At 54.6% G+C, this 27413-nt stretch overlaps 1 protein-coding gene across 4 annotated transcripts in view; it reads left to right on the forward strand.

Annotated features, from left to right (window-relative positions):
• The window catches only part of Hspg2 (heparan sulfate proteoglycan 2), a 99677-nt gene that overhangs the window by 56088 nt on the left and 16176 nt on the right, over positions 1–27413 (forward strand). For 3 of the 4 annotated variants that reach the window (XM_042272121.2, XM_015999279.3, XM_076565448.1), the window contains exons 34-71: positions 4561–4653; positions 4923–5003; positions 5122–5352; positions 6838–6951; positions 8306–8433; positions 8535–8621; positions 9883–9941; positions 10096–10260; positions 10363–10473; positions 12853–12953; positions 13040–13220; positions 13752–13871; positions 13973–14125; positions 14204–14346; positions 14790–14925; positions 15008–15162; positions 15440–15590; positions 16285–16430; positions 16520–16655; positions 17404–17555; positions 17684–17819; positions 17911–18062; positions 18664–18793; positions 18988–19139; positions 19516–19654; positions 19739–19890; positions 20369–20501; positions 20615–20766; positions 21484–21622; positions 22713–22864; positions 23060–23204; positions 24261–24406; positions 24722–24863; positions 25335–25486; positions 25767–25908; positions 26028–26168; positions 26784–26918; positions 27094–27275. In XM_042272121.2, coding sequence (XP_042128055.1) covers positions 4561–4653; positions 4923–5003; positions 5122–5352; positions 6838–6951; positions 8306–8433; positions 8535–8621; positions 9883–9941; positions 10096–10260; positions 10363–10473; positions 12853–12953; positions 13040–13220; positions 13752–13871; positions 13973–14125; positions 14204–14346; positions 14790–14925; positions 15008–15162; positions 15440–15590; positions 16285–16430; positions 16520–16655; positions 17404–17555; positions 17684–17819; positions 17911–18062; positions 18664–18793; positions 18988–19139; positions 19516–19654; positions 19739–19890; positions 20369–20501; positions 20615–20766; positions 21484–21622; positions 22713–22864; positions 23060–23204; positions 24261–24406; positions 24722–24863; positions 25335–25486; positions 25767–25908; positions 26028–26168; positions 26784–26918; positions 27094–27275 — 5265 coding nt within the window. Of the gene's footprint in view, positions 1–301; positions 530–1787; positions 1872–4560; positions 4654–4922; positions 5004–5121; positions 5353–6837; positions 6952–8305; positions 8434–8534; positions 8622–9882; positions 9942–10095; positions 10261–10362; positions 10474–12852; positions 12954–13039; positions 13221–13751; positions 13872–13972; positions 14126–14203; positions 14347–14789; positions 14926–15007; positions 15163–15439; positions 15591–16284; positions 16431–16519; positions 16656–17403; positions 17556–17683; positions 17820–17910; positions 18063–18663; positions 18794–18987; positions 19140–19515; positions 19655–19738; positions 19891–20368; positions 20502–20614; positions 20767–21483; positions 21623–22712; positions 22865–23059; positions 23205–24260; positions 24407–24721; positions 24864–25334; positions 25487–25766; positions 25909–26027; positions 26169–26783; positions 26919–27093; positions 27276–27413 lie in introns of all 4 variants that reach the window. The other variant, XM_042272120.2, reaches the window with a different exon arrangement.

The following is a 27413-nucleotide window of genomic DNA, read 5'->3' on the forward strand; positions in this document are numbered from 1 at the left end:
CCTCCCCACACACATGGCTGTCAGCCTCGACTGCACAGAACGTTCTGTCCTTCCCTCGCGGGGCACCCTGGGCAGGGTTCCTCCCCAGCAGACCCATCCCACGCTCAGCATTCATCCAGGGATGCTCTGCCTTAGGAGTGAGAAGGCGAAGGACACACGGAGAGGGTGGCAGACATCAGCACAGGCGCATAGGTGGCCCACGTCGGGGACTGGATGGGGCTGGTGCAACCTGGGGCAGAGCAGAACTCCACGGGTGTCTTTTTGCCCATCTATTCTTGTTGTCTATCCTTCCTTCCCCCAGGTGGATGAGGCTCAGAGGCGGGTGGATGCTGAGATCTGGCAGCTCCTTGCCAGTTTTGCTGCCCATCCCCAAGCCCCTCCTCGTGGCCTGCACCCCCACCCCCAGCTAACTGCCGCTCTACGAGCGGGTCCCCCCTCATCTTCCTCTTCCTCTTCCTCTTCCTCTTCCTCCTCCTCCTCCTCCTCCTCCTCCTCCTCCACTTCTCTGTCTTCCTCAGCGGACTCTCAGGTATGTAGAGGTCCTCACTGAGGGACGCCTACCATGCTTCCTAGACTCGGGTCCTTTCCAAACCAGTGTGATATTTCTTGAGACGCCCTGGACCCTCATCGACTCTGATGTCACTGTAACTCCCCCACATATCAAGTCAAGTATAGTTATGCTTATGTTTAAGATGGGGTCTCACAATGACCCTGGCCTGACCGCAGAATCCTTGTCTTAGCCTCTCAAGTGCTGGGATAATAACCATGTCTGCCTGTTACTTTTTTTTTTATTTGAGATAAGGTCTCCCCTATATAGACCATGTTGGTCTTGAACTTGTATCCATCCTCCTGTCTCTGTCTCCCAAATGTTGAGATTAAAGGCATATACTACCATATGTCCAACTACTTTTTATTTTTATTATTTTGAGACAATCCCCTGTAGCCCAGGCTGGCCACTTTATAGCCAAGGATGACCTTGAACTCCTGATCTTCCTGCCTGTACCTCCTGAATCCTGGGATAATGAATAGGTGCTGCTACGCCATTTATCCTATATTTAAGATGGAACCCAGGGCTTCATGCAAGTTAGGTAAACAACTACCAACTGAGCTACATTGTATTTGGTTTTTGTTTTGTTTTGTTTTGTTTTCTGGCTGCATTTCCCTTTCTTTCTTTCTTTTTTCTTTTTTTCTTTATTTTTTTTAGATAGACTTTCACATGCCAGGCAGTGGTGACACACACCTTTAATCCCAGCATTTGGGAGGCAGAGGCAGGCGGATCTCTGTGAGTTCCAGGCCAGCCTGGTCTACAGAGTAAATTCCAGAATAGCCAGAGCTACACAGAGAAACCCTATCTCAAGGGGGGGGGGGGGAGGATCTCACTGTATAGCTGTGGCTATCCTGAAACTCACTGTCTAGACCAGGCTGTCCTCAAACTCAAAGAGACTTACCTAACCTACTTCTGCCTCCGAATGCTAGGACTAAAGGTATGTACCACCACATTCAGCTCTGTCTACATTTTTTAATATATGTAAAAAAAAAAAAAGAGCCACTCAATTTTTAAGTGTTTACAGTGTGCCCCATTGATCTTGGGGTCCACAAGAAGGACACAGCACATGTGAGGCACAACAGATCAAGAACATGCTTAGGAAGAACAGGTAGAGGACCTGGCCCCAGAGGCGTAAGCCGGGTGTCCAGGAAGCATGGTGGGCCTGTGCTGTGGGGTTGGGGGTCCTGGGTCCCCGCTGGGGCTCCTGTGCCCGTTCTTACCTTCTGCTCTTCTGCTGTAGTTCTCACTCTCCTACGAGGGCTTCTCTCTGCTGCCCGGAAGCCTCTATTACTGGCAGCTGCCTCGAGCCTTCCTAGGGAACAAGGTAACCACGAAGTAGAAGAGTCCTAGGTGGTCAGGGGGTCCTTAGCTACCAGAGGATGGGAGGCAGAGTAGCCCTCTCTCCCTGTGCCCAGTGTGCACACAATTAGGCACTTGTTGTATGCTGTATTGCCACTGCAGAAGCAAGCTGGCCTCCCAGAACTCTCCACTATTCTCATTTACCTCTCCTGCATTCTGGATGTCGCTATCTCTCTCTGTCTCTGTCTCTCTTTCTTTCAGTGTGTGTGTGTGTGTGTGTGTGTGTGTGTGTGTGTGTGTGTGTGTGTGTGTACACACGCTTACATGTGCACATGAGCCTTTGGAGGCCAGAAGACAGCTTCAGGTGTCATTTTTCAAAAAGTACCATCCACCTTGTTTTTTGAGACAAGGTCTCTCATTGGCCTGGAGCTCACCCAGCAGGCTGGCCGGCCACGGAGTGTTTGGGATCAGCTTTTCTCTGTCTCACGGTGTTGTAAGGGCCCCATCCTTGCACAATAAACAATTTACCAACTGAGCCATCTCCAGCCCTGAGTGCTGTTACTACTACCCTGGCATGAGCATCCGTGTTGACCCTGCTTCCACCTTGCCTCCTTGTCCCCATGTGACAGAGAGAGCCTCTTCAGAGTGGATGTACCAAGGGGTGGGGGCTTTGGCTCAGGGGTAGAGCTCTTAAGGCCCAGGTCTGGTCTCCAGCAGGGAGGGGAGGGGGCATAGTGTGAATAACACATGTAAAACACATGCATTCAGAGGCCAGGCTAGGCCAGGCAGGTCCAGGGGATGTGAGGAGAGGAGAGTCTACCAGGGTTTGGGTTGGGACCAGAAGTAGTGGCGAGCTGTTGGCCTTCAAGCGTGTTCTGTGCACTGAGATGAGCGTGTCCCTCAGATGAAGCGTGTCCCTCAGATGAAGCGTGTCCCTCAGATGAGGTCTAAGATGAGGACTTAGACCTTGTGGCTTGTCCACAGCTGTAAGACAGCAGAGCCGGAGTCTGAGCCCAGGCTTTCACACTGCCGCCCTTGTCTTACATCCCTGTGTGGCACACGCCTTCCACTTCCTAGAAAGCTGGTCCCAGATGAGACTCTGAACTCCCTGGCCTCCAGAACAAACAGGAAACCGGTTGTTTCCCTTGTAATCTGGTCACGCTGAGTTCCTTACCACACCCTGAGTTGATAAAGAATATAGCCCTGGGGCCTGTGTCACCCAGGGCCTGGCATGTCATCAGCTGAGGTTTGATAAATGGTCACCCACTGAATGAACACACTTGAAGCAGAGGGGACCCCCCCCCCCCGGACCCCCGTGCTGGGTAGTTTTCAGCCAACTGTCTGCTTTGGTGATGGAGGAGAGGGAGGAAAGTCCAATGGGCAGAGCTGGGACCTCAGCTGCCAGGATGAAGGCCCTTTGCAACAAACCTAATCCTTCTAGTCAGGCCTACAAAGACACTAGTCCAGTTGGCTTGCCCACAATAAAAAACAAAAACAATAAGCAGAATGGCTCATGCAACCACAGAGTCTAAGAGTGAATGCTGAATCCAGGTGCTCATTAGGGCTTTTTCTCAGTTGGTGTTATTCTGTAGCTTCTGGTCGCAAGGGAGATGGGAATTTCTCTGTCCCAAAAGAAAGAGGAGTGCCCCATGCACCGGTCATTCCCAAGCCGGGGAAAGGTGCACATGGCCACATGGCATTTAGTCACAATACAAATGACCCTACCCCATCTATCTTCCTGATCCAGAATTGTGTTGGTTGGGCAGGCCTGGCTTGCTCCACTTTGCAGGTGGGAGGGACCTGAGTGTACAGGGAGATCGTTTTTTAAAGAAAAAAAAGGAGGGGGCTGGAGAGATGGCTCAACTGTTAAGAGCACTGACTGCTCTTCCAGAGGACCCAGGTTCAATTCCCAGTACCCACATGGTGGTTTACAACCCTCTGTAACTCCAGTGCCAGGTGATCTCCAGTGCCAGGGATCCAGTGCCTCTTCTGACCTCCACAGGCTCCCATATACTCAGGGATCGTTGTATTCGCGTGCATACATTCAGGCACTTACACGCACATAAAATAAAGTAAATACTTTAAAAGACACACAGGGGCTGGAGAGATGGCTCAGAGGTTAAGAGCACTGACTGCTCTTGCAGAGATCCTGAGTTCAATTCCCAGCAGCCACATGGTGGTTCACAACCATCTGTAATGAGATCTGGCGCCCCCTTCTGGCCTGCAGACATGCAGGCAGAACACTGTATACTTAATAAATAAATAAATCTTTAAAAAAAAAAAATAAATAAAATAAATAAAAGACACAGAGAGAGAAGGACCAAAGATGTAGTTTACAGAGGAAAGGAAGTGAATTCTAGGCAGGCTCAAAGCCAGTGGCCAGAAGACGAAGCCGCAGAGCCCTGGCAGCTCCATGCCCTGGGCTGAAGCTTCTGATCTTGGCAGCCTCCTCACAGGAGTCTCTGTTGTTGCTCCTGTTATCTTCTGGGAAATGCCTCCACATGAAAAGGGACTAGGAGCTTGTTGACTGTGACTTCCAGGCAGTGGAGAATGGGACAGAAGTCCTCCCGTGAGTGAGGCTAGGGAGGAACTGATAGAGAGGGCCCGTTGCCCAGCTCTCTGTTGCAAGTTCTGGCCTCCTGAGGTTTAGGGTGCAAACAGACAGGAGCCAAGAGGTTCCGCCTCTCACCCGTTGTGATCTTGTCTCTCCTCAGGTGTCGGCCTATGGCGGGAAGCTACGCTACACCCTCTCCTACGTCTCGGGGCCACATGGCAGCCCGCTCTCAGACCCCGACATCCAGATCACGGTGAGCTCATTAGAATCCACAGTGGTCAGACAGAAGATAGAAGCCATGTTCCCAACACCCAGCTAGCCACATGTGGGCCCTTTGCCCCTACTTGGCTGGCTTCCCCTCAGATCTTAGGCTGGTTGCTGGGCGTGGGAGTAGCGGGCAGGCACATGAGCTTTGGGGTATGGATAGATGGGAGGCAAGTAATCGGAGAGCCTGGGGTTTGTGGATACCCCTGCCTCCAATAGCCCTAAATGCCCTTCCTAACCTTTCTGATACTTCTGCAGGGTAATAACATCATGCTGGTGGCCTCCCAGCCAGCACCACATGGCCCAGAGAGAAGGAGTTATGAGATCATCTTCCGAGAGGTAGGAGGCACTGGGCTTTGCTCTCCCACCCTCCCCCTGGCAAAGTGTATGCAGGGCTATAAGTGCCGCAGACCAAGCCCAGAGCTCCCACTGACGCTTGCTCTCCTCACTACCACAGGAGTTCTGGCAGCGAGCAGACGGACTGCCTGCTACCCGTGAGCACTTGCTTATGGCCCTGGCGGATCTTGATGAACTTCTGATTCGGGCCACCTTCTCCTCAGTGCCACGGGCAGCCAGCATCAGCGCTGTGAGCCTAGAAGTGGCCCATGCAGGGCCCTCTGGGGGACCCCGAGCCCTCGAGGTGGAAGAATGCCTCTGCCCCCCAGGCTATATTGGGTTGTCCTGTCAGGTAAGTGCGTGGCTGGCCTAGCTGCATTTGCTCCAAATGGTGTGGTAAGTGCAAGGTAATTGTTAGTAACCATTGCTGTAGGCTGTGACTGCTCTCTGAGCGAGGTGACTGCTGCTCCCTCAATAGCCAAGCCATTCCTTTAACTGACAAAAGCCAACTGTCCAAGGGATAGATGGGTGCCTTACCCAAGGGCGTACAGCCAACATGCAGAGAACTAAGCTGAACCTGGATCTGATGTCCTAACCACCAGACAGCACTACCTAAGGAATGGCACACTCTCAGATGGGGAGACCTGTCCAAACACAGAAGACTCTCAGAGCTGAACAAGGACACGCCTCAGGAGCACAGCATGGAGTGGGTGACACTGTAGACTTAAGGGATGACCAGCTTGGAAGGAGGCACACACGGGGACCAGGCCTGCAGCGGGGTCACTGTGGCCAGCCTAGAAGGGGGGCCCAAGGGGTCCACAGACTGGCCATGGAATGTGGAGAGGAGGCCCTTGGCAGCTTTCACAGAAGGGCCAGGGGAGAGGACTGCCCTTTACACCTGTGATCCTTCATCTCCACTTTGCACCAACATCTGTGATGCTATGTGCTACTTCTCTTGCTACGCTTGCTTGATTTTGGTTTTGGTTTGGTTTGGTTTGATTTGAATTTTCAAGGAAGGAGCTTACGCAACTCAGGCTGGCTTTGAGATTATATATATATATGTTGAACATCAGTTCCTAGCCTTGAACATCAGCATCCTCCTGCCACTACTCCCAAAGTGCTGGGATTATAGATGTGTACCACTAGGCCTATAGCAGGATTACTAACCGGTGCATGCGACCCCAGTAATAAAGATTGGCAGGATGGCTTAGGTGGTTAAGGCACTTACAACAGTGACCTCAGTTCATTCCCCAGGATCCACAGGTGGGAGGAGAACTGACTCCTGCAGCTTGTCCTCTGACCTCCGTATATGTGCTGTGGCACACACACACACACACACACACACACACACACACACACACACACATAAATAAATGTAAAAATACACACACACACACACACACACACACACACACACACACACACACACATAAATAAATGTAAAAATATCTTCAAGGGCCCCTTCTCCCATCGGTCTCCCCAGCTCACCTCTCCATTTAGCTATGATGTTTTTCCATAGAGGTCTTTCCCACACCAGGATTTTCAGACACTACAGTCTTGAAACGAGACAGGTTCCTCATTCTGGATATGCTGGTTTCACTAGACTAACACTGCCTGGGCGTACCAAGCTCCATCTCCTCCTGGAACCATGAAAGTAAAGCTGAGCAACAGGCTGAAGGCTCTTTAAGAGAGCTTGTGGATGGTGGCTGGCCTGGGACGCCCTGTCCTAGAGCCAATGAGGCCTGGACGCTGGAAGGTGCAGGGGGCACTGAAGGCCAGATCTGGCTCTGGGTGGAACCCTGTGGGTAATGGAGACCAACTTTCCTCTGTCCCCTAGGACTGCGCCCCAGGCTACACACGCACTGGGAGCGGACTGTACCTTGGCCACTGTGAACTGTGTGAATGTAACGGCCACTCCGACGTGTGTCACCCAGAGACTGGAGCCTGCTCGGTGAGACGCAAGCAGGGCTAGGTTAGGGGTGGGCAGTGGGATGGGAGGGGTCTCGGTTCATAGAAGCCAGCACCTGGATGAACGGAGCCGGTGAACACAGTGGGAAGCTACAACTGTGGAGTGCCATTCTTTGTAAAGAAAGCTATGGTTCCTTATTGCTTGCCCCGCAGTGGCCGATGTACATGTCCTCACAAGTACATGGCCAGGGCACAGACAGTTGACAGAGTCCCAGACTCAGTGTGAAGCAAGGAACACACAATGTTAACACTACAAATGTGGCTGTCTTTGGATGAGATTGTATGTGTTTGGGTTTTTATGTTTATGGGTGTTTTGCCTATGTCTGTGTACCATGTGCATGTCTGGTACCCATGGGGTCCAAAAAAGGACATCAGATACCTTTGCACTAGAGTTACAGATGGTTGTGAGACAACTTGTGGGTTCTAGGAATTGAACCTGAGTCCTCTAGAAGAGAAGCCAGTGTTCTTAACCACTGAGCCATCTGTCCAGTCCCCCTGCATATGTTTTTGTTTTGTTTTTTTGAGACAGGGTTTCTCTGTGTGGTTTTGGTGCCTGTCCTGATCCTGCTCTGTAGGCCAGGCTGGCCTCAAACTCACAGAGATCTGCCTGGCTCTGCCTCCCAAGTGCTGGGATTAAAGGCGTGCGCCACCGCTGCTGGTCTCCATATGTGTTTTTTTTTACAGTGAAACATGTATCTCCAAGGCTGTGTCCAAAAGTATTCCTTTGTTTTCCTTTAAAGTCACAGCTCTCTCTCTCTCTCTCTCTCTCTCTCTCTCTCTCTCTCTCTCTCTCTCCGTCTCTCTCTGTCTCTCTGTCTCTGTCTCTCTCTCTCTCTCTCTCTCTCACACACACACACACACACACACACACACACACACACACACACACACTAATTTTTTTTTCTGAGACAGAGCTGACTCACTATGTAGCCAAGGATGACCTTGAACTCCTGATCTCCTCCTCCCCCCAAAGCCGATGTTACTGGTGCATCATCCCCAAGCCCATTGGGTATAGACTTTTTGGTTTATCCGAGTCCCCCATGGATACTTTTTTTCAGCACTGCTGAGCTGATGGGCATCACTATAATTAAACTGTGTGTCCTTCCATAACTTTTTTTTTTAATGTACATTGGTGTTTTGCCTTGGGTGTCAGGTCCCCTGAAACTGGAGTGACAGACAGGTGCGAGCTGCCATATGGGTCCTCTGGAAGAGCAAACAGTCAGTGTTCTTAACCGCTGAACCATCTCTCCAGCCCCCTCCGTGACTTTTCTTTAAGACGAGTGTTTGGGGGTTTTAGCTTCCTAGCTGGTGTCTGACGCTGCCCTTGTGCCCCACAGCAATGTCAGCACAACACTGCCGGTGAGTTCTGTGAGCTGTGTGCACCTGGTTACTACGGCGATGCCACAGCCGGGACGCCGGAGGACTGCCAGCCATGTGCCTGCCCCTTGACTCACCCAGAGAACATGTGCGTGCCTGCCCAGACCCGGGGATGGGCTCCTGCTGGAGGGTGGAGGCGCGAGATGGGGGCTGGGCTCCTGTGGCCTGACATCTGCCTGCCTGCCCCAGGTTCTCCCGCACCTGTGAGAGCCTTGGAGATGGAGGCTACCGCTGCACCGCCTGTGAACCTGGCTACACGGGCCAGTACTGTGAGCAGTAAGTTCTCAGACGGAAGTGGGAAGAGAAGGGATAAATGAGAGACTCCCAGGTGAGAGTCCTGAAGGGTGTGGCTCAGAGAAGCCTCTCATGTCCCTCCCTGCCCCAAACACTTCCCTCACTCATGCTGGCCTTGGGATGACAAGGTAGGACTTATGATTTAACCGTGCTTCAGACCTGCCTCTCCCGCTCTACACCTCACACCAGATGGTATAAACTTCTTGAATTGTTTGGGTTTTTGCTTTGTTTAATTGTTAAGGCACAGGCCTCACTATGTAGCCCGGGCTGTGTCGCTCCCAGTGTTGAGATTGCAGATATGTACCACCCACCATACCTGGAAACTTGTTGAATTCTTAGTACTTAGATCTTTATGTGCAGAACATTTTTACCCCCCAAACTTTCCCCTTCCTGGCTAACTTTTCTTGGCCTTCAAGATTCAGCCTCTTGTATTTATCTAACACTAAATACAAGTTGGAGGGGGTGGGCAGGTTAAGACAGGGTCTCAGTATAAGCCTAAGATGGCCTCCACCTCTGTGTAACCCAGGCTGACCTGAAACCTCAGCCTCCCAAATTACAGGTGTGGGTGGCCATGCAGGGCTCAGCGCATTCTTACTGAGCACCCACTGTGTGTATTCCATGTGCTGAAGTGCTGAGGATAAACTGGCAAACAGAGCAGATCCTGTGTCTGAATAGAGGCTGCTGGACCCTGACAAGCAGAATAGGAAATGAATTGGGGGAGGGACCACCTACAAGATAGGCATTTCCCAGTTCGATCAGTCCTCTGGAAGCTGTGTGCAGCCTGCTCCAGGGGACCCATAGCAGCGTAGAGCCAGGCTTCGTAGTCTCTCGGCCGCAGGGCTGGATTAACCCTCCTCCCCGGGTCCACGTGGCCTCTGTGACCTTCCCTCAGTCTCCTTTTCCATCAAGTTCCTGTCCACGGACCGGGACCTTGCCGTGTTTCCTGTTGCGCCTTCCCACCGGGCATGGGGTCTGGTGTTCAGCAGTTCCCTAGAGAATGTCTGTTGAATGAACGCTTCCCTGTAGAATGAATGGCAGGCTTACCTCTTCCATTACCCGCCCACTAGCAACTTTTGTCTCAGCTCACTGAGGCCCTGTGTTGGAACCTCTCTGGTCCTCAGAGTCTTTCCAGAACCCCGAGCTTCCTCCACATACCACGGGCAGCTGGCTGAACTGGGCTCAAGTTAGGTTAGACACTAGATCCCTTGGGGATTCCAGAGCTGGTCCCCATTCCTCTTAACAGGTGTGCCCCAGGCTATGCGGGTAACCCCAATCTGCGAGGAGGCCGGTGCCAGCCACTGAGTAAGTAGGACCATGACCCAGGGTGATGGGAGAGGGAGTGTGAGGAATAGAATTTCTGAGGTTGGGGACCTGGGGCTTTGGGAGACCAGTGTCGGGGACACTGCTTTATGCTGGGACTTTTTGGCTGAATGGCCTCCTTCCCCCACACCATTAGCAAAAGATTCCTTGGTGGTGCACATCCATCCCTCTCGGAGCGTGGTTAACCAAGGAGGCTCACACTCCCTGAGGTGCCAGGTCGAAGGCAGTCCACCTCACTACTTCTACTGGTCCCGTGAAGATGGGCGGCCCCTGCCCAGAGGTGCTCAGCAGCGGCATCAAGGTAGCCACAGACCCACAGCCTCTTCTGTCCCACGAGTCAGCCCTGTTCCTGCCCTGCGGGGGCATGTGGAGCTGGACCCTGACAAGCATCTCCCCACACCAGGCTCAGAGCTCTACTTCCCTAGCGTGCAGCCCTCTGATGCCGGCGTCTACATCTGCACCTGCCGAAACCTACATCATACCAGCAACAGCAAGGCTGAGCTCCTGGTCACTGGTGAGCCCCTGCTTCCCCGTCCCTGCTAACATCTGCCTAGAGAGGACAGTGGCCGCCTGACAAGGACAGTAGCTGTGATGATGGGGGAAGTGGTGCATTCACATCTGTTTCAGAGGCAGAATCTGCAGGACTCACTATGATTCATAAAGGTGAAGGGAAAAGATACTACCTGGGGCCTGGGTGCCATTTACTTTCATGAGGAAGGCTTGGCCTGGAAAGTGTCTTGATTTGGGGTCCCCAAAGCAGAGGCAGTGTAGGATTCTAACCAGGGAGGGGAGCAGAGAAGAATTGACTGAGGGAGGACATGGTCGAGTGAATGGCCACCATAAGCAGCTTTTGCTGAGTTGTTTAATGTGGCCGAGGAAATGGGGAACCCCAGAGTTACCGTGCCCTACCCGGTCCGTGTGTGCCAGCTTGTCTTGGTCATTGGCTAAGTCCTGTTCAGGACAGGACCCAGGATAGCACCCACCAAGCTCTAAGGCCAACCTGTCAAGCTGGAGAGGAAGGAGAGAAAAAGCCAGAAGAGAAACCCATGAGATTGGAGGAAGTAGGGGAGAGGTGTCCAGGATGTGATCTGGGGCAAAGGTTTCTAGAAGAGCTGCTCACCCAGCACCACTGTAGGAATTATGATACAGGCAGAGAAATACTGTGAAGGTTGGACTCTGGCAGGACAGATTGACAGAGGTGAAAACTCAATCGGTGTAGACTCAAGGAACAGGTGGAAACTCTCACAAGAGTCTTGGGTCTGAGCAGGGTGTGATGGTATCTACCTTGAGGAAGGAGGCTGAGGCGGGTGGATCTCGGAGGCCAACCTGGACTGTGTAGCAAGAGCCTGTCCAGAAAAAAAGAAAAAGTCACCAGGTGGTGGTGGCACAGGCCTTTAATCCCAGCACTCAGGAGGCAGAGGCAGGCAGATCTCTGAGTTCAAGGCCAGCCTGGTCTACAGAGTGAGTTTAAGGACAGCCAGGGCTACACAGTGAAACCCTGTCTCGAAAGAACAAAAAAAGAAAAAAGGAAAGAAAGTCCAAGTCTGAAGAGAGGTCAAGTAAGCAATGTGTCAGTATCTGGAAGTATGAGGAACAAAAGGGGACATTTTCAGATGTGGAAGTTTCTAGAACACATTGGTCTGTGAAGCAGTGACAGGAGGCAGGGATTGGTGGGGTGCAAGAGGAAGGAAGGATCCAGTGCTCTGAAATGCAGGGTGGGATGGGGGCACGCAGAAGCATGGTCCCATCATTCAGGGACAAAGGAGGACAGGAAAGATAGAAATCCACCTGACTGGGAGTTTCTGCTTCCTGATCACGTGTAAGTTGAAGCCATGGGCTTTAAGGTGGAAGGATGAGTGGGGAGGTTGAGGGCGATGGGAGGAGGTGAGAAGGAGCTGTCTGGGGACAGCTGTCCGGCTTCTCGAACTAGGAGCGGATGGGGAAGCCAGTTGCAGTGAAGTGTGAAGGGTTAAGAGCTCATTCGTGGCCTGGGATGATGAAGTGGGGCCCGTGCACCCCCACTGGACTGAGTGCTGGCTACTCAGTGCCAGCAGGGAGAGATGTGGGTGATGGGGTCCAGGGAGGCACCAGGAAGTGGAATGGCATCCCAGCTATACTAAGAAGGAAGGGATGTCCAGAGGAGGTGGGCTGGAGATGTGGCTTAACTGGTAGGGGGCTTGCCAGCCACGCACAAAGCCTTGTATTTGAACCACTCAGAAACCAGGTGTTGGGACTGGAGATACGGCTCAGTGGTTAAGTGGTGAAGAGCCACGTTGCTCTTCCGGTCTAGGCAACTTATAATCACCTGTAACTCCAGCTTCAGGAGGATCTGATGCCCTCTCCTGAGCTCTGCAGGCACCTATACTCACATGTATATATACACACTATATATGTTACATAAAAACTAGGTGTGAGCCGAGCAGTGGTGGCGCACACCTTTAATCCCAGCACTCGGGAGGCAGAGGCAGGTGGGTCTCCATGAGTTTGAGGCCAGCCTGGTCTACAAAGCGAGTTCCAGGACAAGCTCCAAAGTTACACAGAGAAACCCTGTCTCAAAAAAAAAAAACAAAAAACCTAGCACAAACCTGTAACCCCAGCACTTTAGAGTCTGAGGCAGGAAGATCAAGAGTTTAATGTCATTCTTAGCTACATAAGGAGTTTGAAGCCAGGACATGAGACCCCATCTTAAAAGAGAGCAAGCTTACTTGAGGGACAAAGACAGGCAGATCTCTGAGTCTGAGGCCAGCCTGGTCTACAGAGTGAGTTCCAGGCCAGCCAGGAAAACAGTAAGACCTGTCTCGTAGAAGAGGTGGGAAAACAAGCGTGGGAGGAAGTGACAGGAAGAGAGCACAGAACAGGGGTGTGGAGCTCACTGGAGACTTCCCACTCCCAGAGGCTCCCAGCAAGCCCATCCACGTGACCGTGGAGGAGCAGCGGAGCCAGAGTGTGCGGCCTGGAGCTGACGTCACCTTCATCTGCACAGCCAAGAGCAAAGTGAGCAGACAGGGGGCGGTGGGGGAAGTCCGTCTCCGGGGCTCCCGGACCCCACACGTGCCCCTTACCCTGATGTTGCCCCGCAGTCTCCAGCCTACACCCTGGTGTGGACCCGCCCGCACAACGAGAAGCTGCCCTCGCGTGCTATGGACTTCAACGGCATCCTGACCATTCGCAACGTGCAGCCAAGTGATGCAGGCAACTACGTGTGTACTGGCTCCAACATGTTCGCCATGGACCACGGCACCGCCACACTGCATGTGCAGGGTATGCCTTGTTATGACCTGAGTCTGGCCCCAGGGGTCCCCTCTCTGTGCACTAGGCTCTGGAGAAGCAGGGGACAGAAGGACAAACTGTCTCAGGCCTCCTGAAGTGTCAGGGGAGGTGCAGTTGAAGGGACCCTAGTGAGAAGGCAGAGACAGTGCACTTGTGCATGGTGATGAATGCCAGGGTGAGCATGGTTGGAGGGACGGGAAGGCACCAAGTGAGGGCAAGAGGTAGGCCTGTAATCCCAGCGGTTGGAGGTTGAGGCAGAAGTACTGAAAAGCCGCGGAGCCTGGGCAGCATCGTGAGTCCCCTTCTGAAAAAGGGGAAGGAGAGCTCTATGGGCAGGTCTTAGGAAAGGAAGCAACAAGGCCCAGGAAGTTTTCAAAGCCCCCTCTGGCTACTGGGTGGACAAATGGCTGTGCAGGGCTGGAGCAGAAGCAGAGGCTGGCGAGGGGCCATAGCTGTGAGCTAGAGAACAGTCGTCCCCACCCTGATCGTATCTCACCCTCCCTCCTCCCTCGTTAATCTCAGGCACCTCAACTCTCCCTATGGCCTCCATTCACCCGCCGCAGCTCACCGTGCAGCCTGGACAACTGGCCGAATTCCGTTGTAGCACCACAGGGAACCCCACACCCACCCTGGAATGGACAGGTGAGGTCGTGGTGGGGGTGACGCTCAGACCCCGGCTCTCCTGGGAAGGAGGACAGGGCAGGAGCAGGACCAGGCTGTGCTGACCTGTGTCTCCACACCAGGGGGTCCTGGTGGCCGTCTCCCTCAGAAGGCTCAGATCCACGGTGGCATTCTGCGCCTGCCAGCCATCGAGCACTCAGATCAGGGCCAGTACCTGTGCCGCGCCCTCAGCAGCGCCGGGCAGCATGTAGCCAGGGCCATGCTTCAGGTGCATGGTGAGAGGGCAGGGCCTGAGGTGGAGGTGGGGCTGGGGGAGGCTTAGAGAGGCACCCTCACAGGGGTTCTGTCTGCAGGGGGCAGTGGACCCAGGGTCCAGGTGAGCCCCGAGAGGACCCAGGTGTACGAGGGCCGCACAGTCAGGCTGTACTGCAGGGCAGCAGGAGTGCCCAGTGCCAGCATCACCTGGAGGAAGGAGGGAGGCAGCCTGCCCCCCCAGGTGAGCCAGCCAGCTGTCCCTCTATGTCCTCTCTCTCCTCAGGCTCCCTGTACCTACTTCTTAGGTCCTGTATTCTAGTCACCCTTGTATCCCACTCACCCCCTACTGCCTGACTCCATGGTCTCCAATTCCACATGTCCAATTCCATGTTTTGTTTTGTTTTTTTTTCCCTGGTTTTTTTCAAGACAGGGTTTCTCTGTGTAGCTTTGGTGCCTTTCCTGGAACTCACTCTATAGACCAGGCTGGCCTCGAACTCACAGAGATCCTCCTGCCTCTGCCTCCTGAGTGCTGGGATTAAAGGCGTGAGCCACCACCGCCCGGCCCCAATTCCATGGTTCTGGAAGCTCCACTGGGCCTTGATCTTGGTGTAACACTTACTCCTTCCAAGTCTGCCCTGGCAGGCCCCCACCCAAGCACCTGAGCACTCTCTCTCCCCGTGGCAGGCCCGATCGGAGAACACAGACATCCCCACGCTGCTCATCCCAGCCATCACGCTTAACGATGCTGGCTTCTACCTCTGTGTGGCCACCAGTCCCACAGGCACCGCTCAGGCCCGCATTCAGGTGGTCGTCCTCTCAGGTATGGGGCCTCCGGGGCTGGCAGTATGGGTAAGGTGAGCCAAGGCTCCTTGGAGGTGTGCCTTATCCCACTGTGGCCACAGCCACAGGTCCCAGGTCGGTGCCAGTCAGGATCGAGTCTTCGTCGCCATCTGTGATGGAAGGACAGACGCTTGACCTCAACTGTGCGGTGATGGGGCTGACCTATACCCAGATCACATGGTACAAGCGAGGGGGCAGCCTGCCTCCCCACGCCCAGGTAGGAGACTTTTCCAGCCTGGGGCTGGGGGACCAACCAAGGCACTGACTGTAGATAGCCTTGTGTGTGTGTGTGTGTGGGGTGGGGGAGTGCATCAGCTGCCAAAGCTCTCCTGTGCTGTAGGACCAGGACAGTTGCCTCCCTCCCGGCTCCCAGCCTAGTGTCAATGGCTCTAAGTGGAGCCTGTGAGTTGGATAACTAAACTATGGAGGCCCAGAGGGAGTGGTAATCACAGCTCCAGCCCCCTCCTCACTTCGCTCTGCCCCACCTTGCCCAGGTCCACGGCTCCAGGCTGCGACTCCCCCAGGTCTCACCAGCGGACTCTGGAGAATACGTGTGTCGAGTAGAGAGTGATTCGGGCCCCAAGGAGGCTTCCATTGTTGTCTCTGTCCTCCACAGCGTCCATTCAGGCCCCAGCTACACCCCAGGTGAGCTGTGAGCGGGCTTGAGAGGGGCAGAGCCATAGGCTCTCCCAGCTGCAGGGAAGGATGCCGTGACCTCTCCAGGGCCATCAGTGTGCAGAGGCATCGTGTTACCCTCTGCTGCCTGCTCTGGAAGCCCGAAGTCTTGGGGTTGAGTGGATACTGATCCAGCTTGCCTCAAGCCCCATAAGACTCCACCTGCAAACAGCAGTGGTGTGGGCTTCCACACTGAACCGGGAGTTAGGCTGACCTGGGTTCAAATCTGGACTCCGCCCCTCTTTCAACTTTGAGCTGGGTCTCCCGACCTCTGGCAACTTCATTTTCCTGCCCTGAGTAGAGTGTGCCGTCTGTAGGTTACCTGCTGGGTGTGGGTGTGGTTTTAATACCTGTCAGGTCAGGGTGTGCTTAGCCTGATGGGGACTGTGAAGCTGTCCGGTATGCTTGGGTGACATGGGCCCCGTGAAGCATGTCGGGAAACTATGGTAGGTGTTCTGAGAAGGGAGCAGCATTATTACTATGTATCCTCTTGCCTGGCCTGAGAAAGTTCTTGGAGTCCCTACACTGGTCACTTGAAGGTCACAAGGGCAGATACGCCTACAGCCCTGGAGCTGGAGGTGGAGAAAGAAAGGGTACTCACATCTCTGCTCGGGGTGCCCATCAGGTTCAATGCTGGGCCTCTAACCACTCTCTCTGTGCCCAGGCACCAGCAGCCCCATGCCCATCCACATTGAGTCCTCGTCTTCCCATGTGGCCGAGGGGCAGACCTTGGATCTGAAGTGTGTGGTGCCTGCCCAGGCCCAGGTGACCTGGCGCAAGCGTGGAGGCAGCCTTCCCGCCCGGCACCAGGTAAAGCCGCCCCAGGGCCAGCCTGCCCGAGGGGATGGATGGGGGCCCTGGGGGCCCTGCCTAACCCTCAGCCCACCCCATCCCCACAGACCCATGGTCCCCTGCTAAGACTACACCAGGTGTCCCCTGCTGATTCGGGCGAGTATGTGTGCCATGTGGTCCTTGGCTCCGAGCACACAGAGACCTCTGTTCTGGTCACCATTGAACCTGCTGAGTCCATCCCTGGTGAGTGGCTCCTAGTGACCTTCTAGGGAGTTATGTCCCCATGTGTGACTCCTACTGCTAGCTGGGGATAGTAGGCCACTCAGGCTCTGGCTTGAGGCAGACTGCTTTGTCTGAATGACCCAGATTTTCCGTCCTGCGGTCCCTGGCCATGTCACTTCCTTGGTTTATACCCCTGCCTCGCCTTTTCCACCTGAGCCTTACTGCCGGCCTGTCTTTTGTGTGTTTGTTTTTCAAAACAGGGTTTCTCTGTGTAACAGCCCTGCCTTTCCTGGAACTCACTCTGTAGACCAGGCTGGCCTCGAACTCACAGAGATCCAAGTGCCTCTGCCTCCCGAGTGCTGGGATTAAAGGCGTGTGTCAAGCACATCTGGCCCCTGCCTGTCTTTCACTCTGTCTCTTTTCACTTCCTGTGAGGTGGTCCTCCTGGGTCCTCCAACAGAGTCACTGAGCTAAGGGCTTCAAGCCAGGGCTGTCAAATTTCTGAAATGGGCCAGGTGGTGGCGGGGCACGCCTTTAATCCCAGCACTCGGGAGGCAGAGCCAGGCGAATCTCTGTGAGTTCGAGGCCAACCTGGTCTATGGAGCGAGATCCAGGACAGGCACCAAAACTACACAGAGAAACCCTGTCTCAAAAAAAAAAATTCTGAAATGGGGGCCTGACCTCAGATTACAAGGCTGAGCCAGCTCCAGGAGGGATTTCCAGCCCTGTCTCTTGGGAAGTATCTGCACCCTTTCCCCTGTCTCTGCAGCCCGTGAACTCGTCCTGCCCATCAGAATTGAGTCTTCATCCTCCACAGTGGCTGAGGGTCAGACACTGGATCTCAACTGCGTGGTGCCAGGACAAGCCCACGCACAGGTCACATGGTACAAGCATGGGGGCAGCCTGCCTGCCCGACACCAGGTACTCACTCCTAGAATGTGGAAGGGCACGTGGGTGGTAGGTTAGATAGGGGTCACAGTCTGGTAGGCAGGTATAGGACCCCTGCTGGGCTCTGGAAAGCCCCCTTACACCGCTCTCATGGTGTCCAGGTCCGCGGCTCCCACCTGTACATCTTCCACGCCTCTCCCGGGGATGCTGGAGAATATGTTTGCCGGGCAGGCAATGGGCAGGAGGCCACCATCACAATCAAGGTCACAGGTCACCACGGGGCCAATTTTGCCTACCGTGAGTAGCTCACTTGGCTGGGCTGGGCTGTGGAGGGAGGGGAGACTGGGGTGGCTTTAGAGACTTTATTTGACTATGACTTCTCCTCTAGCCCCGAGTAGTGCGCCACCCATTCACATTGAGTCCTCGTCCTCTCATGTGGCTGAGGGGCAGACCCTGGATCTAAACTGTGTGGTGCGGGGACACGGACAGGCCCGGGTCACATGGTACAAGCGAGGAGGCAGCCTGCCTGCCCGGCACCAGGTAGAGGACAGGGGCAAAGGAGCCAAGAGGATTCTGGGTGGGGAGAACCGGCGGCATTGGGCCCTGTTACTCAGGTGTGTCTAGACCTAAAGCCTAGGCCGGGCCACCCTAAGTGTGAATTGCCATCTATCACCCTGGCTTATGATCTTAGACAAGTTGCTCAACCTCTCCGTGCTGTAGGTTCAGGGTCTACGAGGAGATAGTAGTCCCTGTTTTCAGAGCTGTCTCAGGGCCAAGTTCAGTTGTGTATTCGCAGGGATCTCAGCGAACACTGATCTCAGAAGTACTGAACCATCCTTGCGGCTAATCACCTTGCGTGCTGGGGTTTTGACCTTTTGGCCCCCACTGACCGCATCATGCACTATTTTGTGTGCCCCTGAGGTGGGGGGAATGTTTCCAGTCATCAGATAGCCACTGCAGGGGATCTTGAGCGGGATTGGAGCGTGTGTGCTTAGCATTGGTGCAGCGTGGGAAGATGCACAAGACCCGATCGGCCCAGAGCTGATGGCCAAACCCCGGGGCTCACAGAGGGCAGGAGATCGTGGGGGTTGTGTTGGGGTCCTGGGGGAACTCCCCTCTGATGCCACCTTCTCTCGGCCAGACCCATGGCTCCCTGCTGCGGCTGCACCAGGTGTCTCCTGTCGACTCAGGAGAATATGTGTGCCGGGTGGAGGGAGGGCACGCGCCTCAGGAGAGCTCTGTCCTGGTCACCATTGAGCCTGCAGACTCTGGTAAGTAGCCATGTTGGGAGGGGACGGGAAGTGGATAGGGCTGGACACCACAGGAGGAGACTCTCCGCTGCAGCCATAGCAGGACCCAGAGGTAACACTGCCCACCGTGCCTCCACGAGTCCAGTGGGCCCCCTGCCCCCGCCCACACCTCTCTCTCATCCTCTGGAGACCGACACTCTGCCCTCTGTTGCTAGCATTCAGGGTCACCCATCCAGTCCGGATCGAGTCATCTTCCTCCCATGTGGCCGAAGGGCAGAGCCTGGATCTGAACTGCCTTGTTGTAGGGCACGCTCACCCCCAGATCTCCTGGTACAAGCGAGGAGGCAGCCTCCCTGCCCGGCATCAGGTAGGAGGTGGGGAAGCAAAGGAAGGGACCACAGAGCCCTCACGGCTAGGGAGTAGAGAGCACAGCCTGGGGGTTCAAGCGTATCCCAGTTCAGAGGCCCCCCGCCACTTACCTGCTGGGTGACCTTGGGCAAGTTGTTGGACTTCTCTGAGTCTTAAGGTCACCTGTCAAATGGACTTCGTGTCAGCAAGTGCTGGCTGAGTCTCTGCAAGCCCTGTGTGTCTCAGGTGGCAGGCTCAAGGCCACTTAACCGGGCATAACCTGTACAGTCCCTAGCTAACTAGGCTGGTGGGGGGAGCCAAGCAAGGGAACTAGAGTCTGGTGAGTGGGTGCCATGCTGGTCTCTGAACCTGGCGCTCTGTCCCACTCCTCTCAGATACATGGCTCAAGGTTGAGACTGCTCCAGGTGATTCCAGCTGACTCCGGGGAGTATGTCTGCCGAGTGGTCAGTGACTCCGGCACCCATGAAGCTTTTGTCCCTGTCACCGTCCATCAGCACCTCAGACCCTCCCACAGTGAGTGTCTTAGAGATTGCAGTGAATAGCAGGGGCTGTGAGGGGCCCAGCTGCACCCTCAACCTGCATCCTGTCTCATCCCAGCCCAGAGTGTGGTGCACCCTATTCGCATTGAGTCCTCATCAACCTCGCTGGCCAGTGGGCATACTCTGGACCTGAACTGCCTGGTGACCAGCCACACACCCCACACCATCACCTGGTATAAGCGTGGAGGCAGCTTACCCAGCCGGCATCAGGTACAGAGCTAATAGATAGGACAGCAGTCTGGCAGGAAGTCCAGAGTAGATCCTAACCCCTAGTCCCGCGCTCACTCAGTCACTCAACAAGCACTGAGCATCTCTGCTGGCCAGGCTTGGACTGGCACTAGGGGGGATAGGTTGATCCTGGTGGTCCGGGTTCGAGCTCCTCTGAAGCCACTGTGTGTGCCCGGCACTGCTGAGCCCTCATGCAGCTAGTGGTCTAAAGGGAAGGTGACATGCTAAAGGATGGCAGGGTGTGACAGGTGGGGCGCACTGTGGGGGCGCAGTAGGCCTTTGGAGGGGTGAAGTACAGGAACAGCACCAAGACTAGAGGGTCCTTCCCAAGACCCAGAGGGTGTCGCACCAGGAGCCTCAAGAAGGCACCGAGGGTACCAGGATACCAAGGTCGGGGAGGGGACTTCCGGGATCCAGTGTCTGTAGGGCCCGTGATACTGAGGTGTGGCCTCCATCCTAGATTGTGGGCTCCCACCTCCGGATCCCTCAAGTGACCCCAGCGGACTCCGGAGAGTATGTGTGTCACGTCAGTAATGGCGCTGGCTCCCAGGAGACCTCACTCGTCGTCACCATCGAGGGCAGTTCATCCCATGGTGAGAATGCGGTGGACGAGGGGCGGGGCAAGTGAGTGTTGGGAAGTCAGGGGTCCTCAGCATCGTCACTCTTACCTGATTGCATTCTCTCCCCTCCCCTGCTCCGTCCCCAGTGCCCAGTGTCTCCCCACCAATGAGGATTGAGACCTCATCTCCCACAGTGATGGAAGGACAGACCTTGGATCTGAACTGTGTGGTGGTTGGGCAGCCCCAGGCCAGTGTCACGTGGTTCAAGCGTGGGGGCAACCTGCCTTCCAGATACCAGGTGCCGAGGGGAACTGAGGCAGTGGGGTGGCCCTTTGATCTCTCAGGATGGCAGGGCTCCTTCTCATGCCCAGTGCACTCCAGCCGTCTGGACATGAGGTAGACGAAAGGCAGCCTCAGCAGTGCTGGGAATGTAGCTCAGCTGGCAGAGTGCTTGCCTTACATGAGGACTCCCTCCCTAGCCCCCCATAAACCCGGAAGTTGTGCTGTGTTCTCAGGAGGTGAAGGCACAAGGATTAGAAATTATCCTCAGCTGTATAGTATGTTCTCGGGCCATTCTGGTCTGTGTGAGGACCTGAGTTCAAGTCCCAGCACTCACGTAACAAGCCAGGTGTGGTCCTGCACCTACCTGTAATGCCAACACGGAGGCTGGCAGAGACAGGGTGCCTCTGGGGCTTGCTGGCTGCCAGTCTAGCTGGCAAAACACTCCCAAGTTCACAGAGAGACCCTGTCTCAAAGGACCACAGCAGACAGTCATAGTGGAGAATATCCAGTGCCCTCCTCTGGCCTCTACATGCATGTACAGGCATGTGAACCAGCCCATACCTATTCATATACACACCATACTCACACATACATACACACACACTCACACAAAACACATATACACCAAAGTAAATAAGATAGCCTCGGCAGGCCCAGCAAGGGAAGCTGGCGTCAGTGGGGGCCCTGTGGCTGCTGACTCCAGCTCTGTCTGTCTTCTCCCCGCCTGTCCCAGGTCCACGGCTCTCATCTACAGCTACACCATATGTCATTGGAAGACTCCGGCGAGTACGTGTGCCGAGCCAACAACAACATCGATGCCCGGGAGACCTCCATCATGATCTTGGTCTCCCCCCGCACCAACAGCCCCTCTGGTGAGTCTGACTCCTGATCCAGGAGAAGAACAGGGAAACACAGTTCCCTAGGAAGAGCCTTGGGCCGAAGCCCACAGACCAGGGTATAGGTGAGAGCCAGGGTTTCCAAAAAGTGCCTGTGTTCGAATCCTGCTGCGTCACTTCAGGACTGAATAAGCAACCCTTCGCTCGAAGCCTCAGTCTCCTTGACTGTGAAATGGGGACACAACACAGATCATTCCTGCCTAATAACACTTTACTGTCTCAGTGGCACCCCACTAGCCTTGTGGGGCGATTATAGTTAATAAGCCAGGTCCGGTGGCAAAGGCCTATAATCTCAGCTAGTTGGGAAGGTAGCACAGGAAAATCAAAAGTTCAAAGCCAGCCTATGCAACTTAGTGAGACCCAATCTCAAAACCAAAGTGAAAAGAGGGCTAGGGGCGTGGCTCCATGCCAGGGCGCTTGCCTAGCATGCAAAAGACCCTAGGCTCAGCCCAAGTATTACAGATGAAAACAAAGAAATTTGATTTGTAGGCTGGGGAGATAGCACCGTCGGTAAAGTGCGTGCCAGGCTCGCATGAGGACCTGAGTTAGCGCCCGCATAAAAAAAACTATATGTGGCCAGGTGGTGGTGGTGCAGGTCTTTAATCCTAGCACTTGGGAGGCAGAGGCAGGTGGATCTCTGTGAGTTCGAGGTCAGACTGGTCTACAAAGCTAGTCCCAGGACAGTCAGAACTATTACACAGAGAAACCCTGTCTCAGAAAAACAAACGAACAAAGAAAAAGCTGGATGTGATGTTGCATGCTTGTTATCCTAAGGTTGACGTCTGGCGCGCACACACATACATTTCATCTTATACGGACCGCGGTGGCTCACACCTGTAAATAAAAATTAAAGTTCTCATAAAAGGATATTTCTATCATCCCGGGATACAGAATTGTGAGGGTTAAGTGAGTCAAGGATATGGGCCCTTAGAGCAGTGCCTGGCACCCTGTTGGTGCTTGCCAAGGGATAGTTGAAACTACCGTGGGCTACGGGTTTTCTGTTCAGTGGTTCCTAAACCCCACTTGAGAGTCTGACTCAGACCTACCTGCTCTCCTCTGTCCTCAGCCCCAACCAATGCTGCACCCATCAGAATCGAGTCCTCCTCTTCACACGTGGCTGAAGGACAGACCCTGGATTTGAACTGCGTGGTCTTTGGACAGGCCCATGCCCAGGTCACGTGGCACAAGAGAGGGGGCAGCCTCCCTGCTCATCATCAGGTACAAAATCAGGAAGAGAAATGAGAGAGATGCTGGCCGGGCGTCCGGTTTGCTCTGCCCAGAAAGGAGGCATGAGACCCCTGTGGGGGTGCCTCACGCACCTGGATTGGAGACTGGACCCTGGCTCCCCACCTTCCAGGCCTCTTGGTTGATACCTTCCCTCTGTTCCTCTGTCTTCGCCCCTCCCCTGACCAGGCCCATGGCTCAAGGCTGCGGCTGAACCACGTGACCCCAGCTGACGAGGGCGAGTATGTGTGCAGCTTTCTGAGCAGCTCTGGCACTCTGGAAGCTTCAGTCCTGGTCTCCATTACAGCATCTACCTCTAATGTCCATGTCCCTGGTGAGGATCCCTGTATGGTTCTGGAAAAAGAGACCAGGGAGGGAGAACAGTGGGGGGAGGGGGGAAGGGGCAAAGACAGGCTCTCTGAGACCTGGAGACAGCAGGCATCTGATCTTAGACTTCTGCCTCCTGTCTCTTACCCTCCCTCACTGTTCTAGAACAGAGGGCCAGGCTATATGGTATGGGTCCTTTCTCTCTCATGGGCTTGAGAACACAAGCTTTCCAGTGTGGTATCAGTGGACTTGGGTCCCAGTGTCCCCGCCTGGAGACACCTGGAGCTGTCACACAAAGAACTTTGCCTCTCCACATTGAGGTCCTCAGTGGAAAAGGATGGTGGGGTTCTTACCCTCTACTGTCTCATTGTATAGGCAATCCAGTGAGGTCCCTAAAGCCAATCTGTCCTCATGAGTGGATCTACTAGCTGTGGTATATTAACAACCAGGGCACCTCAGACCTGTTGAGGTTCATGGTAGTTATTACTAGAGTGGAGCTAAGGACTTAAATGTTTGAAAAGAGATTCAATTAAAGGAAAACACAGGAACTGACAGTGGTCGGGGGCAGGGACCCAGGCATGATGGAAACTGTGGTCAGATGTGATGCCTGTGTTCTAAGATGCCCAGATGCCAATCCTCATGATAGACATGCTAACCACATTTCATCCTGTTAGCTCTGAGGCAGGATGATGGTTCTCCATTTTACAGTTGGGGAAATGGAGACACAGAGGCAGCTTCCCAAAGATCACACAAGAAGTGGCCATGCTAGCAGCTGAGCTCCTGCAGTCTGACCCCAAGGGCTGAGTTCTTAGCTACCACATGCTGGAGACTGGGAAATGTTGTGGAGGGGCCTGGCAAGGGCCTCTGGGAGCACAAGGTTGCCTGGGGGTGGGGCTAAGAGAAAGAGGAGCCCCCATCCTCAGGGATTCCTACCTTCCAAGTCTGAGTGGCCTAGAAAGGGAGAGAAGCCACACTCTCCCTCGAATCCAGTCTGCACAATAGGGCACCCGGGAAGAGGCTGAACAGCCTTGGCCACTGACCGCTGGCTGTGCCCTGGTCCCAGGTGAAGTCCCGCCCATCCGCATCGAGACCTCTTCCTCCCGAGTGACTGAGGGGCAGACCCTGGATCTAAGATGTGTGGTTGCTGGGCAGGCCCATGCCCAGGTCACATGGCACAAACATGGAGGCAGCCTGCCCATCGGGCACCAGGTACAGAGCCTGGAAAGAGCAGCATGTGCCCCTCTTCCTCAGCCCCAACGATCATTTCCTGAGGGTGGCCCTAGCAGTCAGCGATAGTTTGGGGAACATTGTCCAGCCACTAGGGGCAAGGGTTTACCAAACAGACTGGGCACAACAGGGTCACCACCAGTACCCAGCACCTTGGCATAAGAGAGGGCACCACCTCCTCCAGACCCTGCTTCCTAAACTCTACTGTCTATTGCATAAGAAGCAGAGTTTTGTGTAGCCCAGAGTAGGGCATGCGGAGGCTCCTCAGCCCCTCCCCATCCTCCCTCCTCTATGCAGGTCCATGACCACACGCTGAGGCTGAACTATGTGTCCCCAGAGGACTCTGGCGAGTACTCATGTCAAGTGACAGGCAGCTCAGGTACCCTGGAGGCTTCCATCCCGATCACCATCGAGGCCTCTAACCCCAGCCCCATCCCTGGTGAGTGGCATGGAGCTGTGGGTAAAGTTGGGGGCAGTGCTTTCCTGGCCTTGTTTTCTCACATAGGGCTTTTATTTTGGTAGGTTTTATGGTTGTTGGGTTTTTGTTTGTTTGTTTGTTTTTAAGACAAGGTCTCACTTTGTGGCCCATACTGAGTTTTGGAATTACAGATAATTGTCGGTGTAGTTGGCTAGGCATGGCATTGTTCTTGGGGCATTGGCTTTCCTATGGCTGAGGATCAAGCCCACCCAGGTCAAAGCTCCCATGATCTGTGTCTGGGTCCATAGTCCTTCGATCACCCTCAGTCAGTGGGAACCCAGTCCTGGTTCTCGGCACAACACCTCAGACTCAGGGAAGGGAGACCTCCTTGGCTGATATGGCTCAGCCATGTCACCTCCAAGAAGATCACCACAGTTAGATCCTTGCCCTCACCCCAGGAGCCTTGACTGTTCCCCACCTCTGTGCCTGCAGCCCCAGAACTGGTCCAGCCTGTCTACATAGAGTCCTCCTCCTCCCACGTGGCTGAAGGGCAGACTTTGGATCTGAACTGTGTGGTCCCAGGGCAGGCCCATGCCCGTGTCACATGGTACAAACAAGGAGGCAGCCTGCCTGAAGGACACCAGGTACCCAGTCAGGGTGGGAAGAAGCCCCGGGCAGGCACGGTCTCCTCCTGCAGTTTCCTCTGTACCCAGCATTCATGGGATCGTGGGAACCAGGTGTCCGTCAGGGCTTCCCTCCCAGCATGACATTTCAGCTAGCAGTAAAGAGAACAGGCCGGACTTCAGAGATGCTGTGTGGGAAGCGCCCTTAGCCCACAGCTGCAGGCCTGGCTCCTAAGCCTCGCTTGGGAACTCACTTCATCTCAGAACCCTTGATGGCCTCCTTCTCTTCCTCTTCTGGCAGACCCATGGCTCCCTGCTGAGGCTCCACCACATCTCCCCTGCCGACTCTGGCGAATATGTGTGCCAAGTGGTTGGTAGCTCCCACCCCGAGCATAAAGCTTCCTTCATCATCACAGTCCCACCCAGTGCGGGGTCTTCCTACCGTGAGTATGGGAGATGCCTGGAGGGGGGGAGGGGGCCTGGAGCCCAGGCCTGACCTACCTGAGTGTAGTAGCCAGCCCAGCCTACTGAGCCTCGACTCGGACCCTTGGACTCCATCCAGGCCTCAGGAGTCCTGTCATCTCCATTGAGCCACCCAGCATCACAGTGCAGCAGGGCCAAGATGCCAGTTTCAAGTGCCTTATCCACGAGGGAGCAGCGCCCATCAACCTGGAGTGGAAGATGCAGAACCAACAGATGGAGGGTGAGTGGCAAGCTGCCTGGGCTGGAGGCAGGAGGGAGGGCCATCGGGTGGGGGAGGGTCAGGACAGAAAGCTGGGTCCATGCCATGTTCACCAGTGGCTCTGAGTGAGGCTTGAACCCATCCATGTAGTGATGGAGCAGGACCTGGGAGACTCCAAGGGCTCTCACTTACTGCCATCTGTGACCTAAGTCCTATGCCCGGACCCAAAGGATCAACAGTGGGCTATCCCTCCCTCCCTTCCCTCCCTTAGTATTGATGTGATAAAGTACCCTGATAAAAGCAAATCTGGGGAAAAAATGGCGCTTATTTCGGGCCACAGCTTGGGGGTTATGCTCCATCAAGGCAACAAGAGCTGGAAGCAGCTGGTCACGTGACATCCGTGACCAGGAAGCAGGGAGGGATGAATGAATGCCCACATTCTGCTCACTCTCTCTTTTCATGCGGTCCAGAATTCCCTGCCCAGGGAATAGCTTTCTCCACAGTCAACATGAGTCTTCCCACACCAGTTAACCCAATCTCGATAATCCCTCATAGGACTGTCTCCCAGGTTGGCTCTCAATCCTATCAAGAGACAGCTAACACTAACCATCACCCTTTCCCAATGCAACCCTGCAGACAACATCCACATCAGCCCCAATGGCTCCATCATTACCATCATGAGCACCCGGCCCAGCAACCATGGAGCCTACCGCTGCGTGGCTTCCAATGCCTATGGTGTGGCCCAGAGCGTCGTCAATCTCAATGTGCATGGTGAGAGACACCACCCCATGGCTCTGCCCCTCTTGCCAGTCCAGCTTCTCCGGGTTTAAAATCTGCCCCGCCACTGCCAGCCCCTCTAAGTCAATTCCCACATAAGAATGGTATTCAGTCGTGAACTGTGATTCGGATGTAACCCACAGCTCTGCGTGACATATTCCTCCCACAGGGTCTCCTATAGTGTCTGTGCTCCCTGAGGGCCCTGTGCATGTGAAATTGGGTAAGGACATCTCCCTGGAGTGCATCAGTTCTGGGGAACCCCGCTCTTCCCCCCGTTGGACCCGACTCGGCACCCCTGTGAAGTTGGAGCCGCGGGTATATGGGCTCATGAATAGCCACGCGATGCTGAAGGTGAGGTGGGGGCTGCTTCATGTCTGGGTCTGAGGTCCTTTCTGGGAGCTGACTGAAGCAGGTGCCTAGAGGGAGCATAAGTAGATGGACAGAGAAGAAGAGGTTGGTGGGTAGAAGAGAGAAGGAAAGGAAGAAAGA

The sequence above is a fragment of the Peromyscus maniculatus genome, chromosome 2 (genome assembly GCF_049852395.1).
Source record: "Peromyscus maniculatus bairdii isolate BWxNUB_F1_BW_parent chromosome 2, HU_Pman_BW_mat_3.1, whole genome shotgun sequence".
Taxonomy (NCBI): domain Eukaryota; kingdom Metazoa; phylum Chordata; class Mammalia; order Rodentia; family Cricetidae; genus Peromyscus; species Peromyscus maniculatus.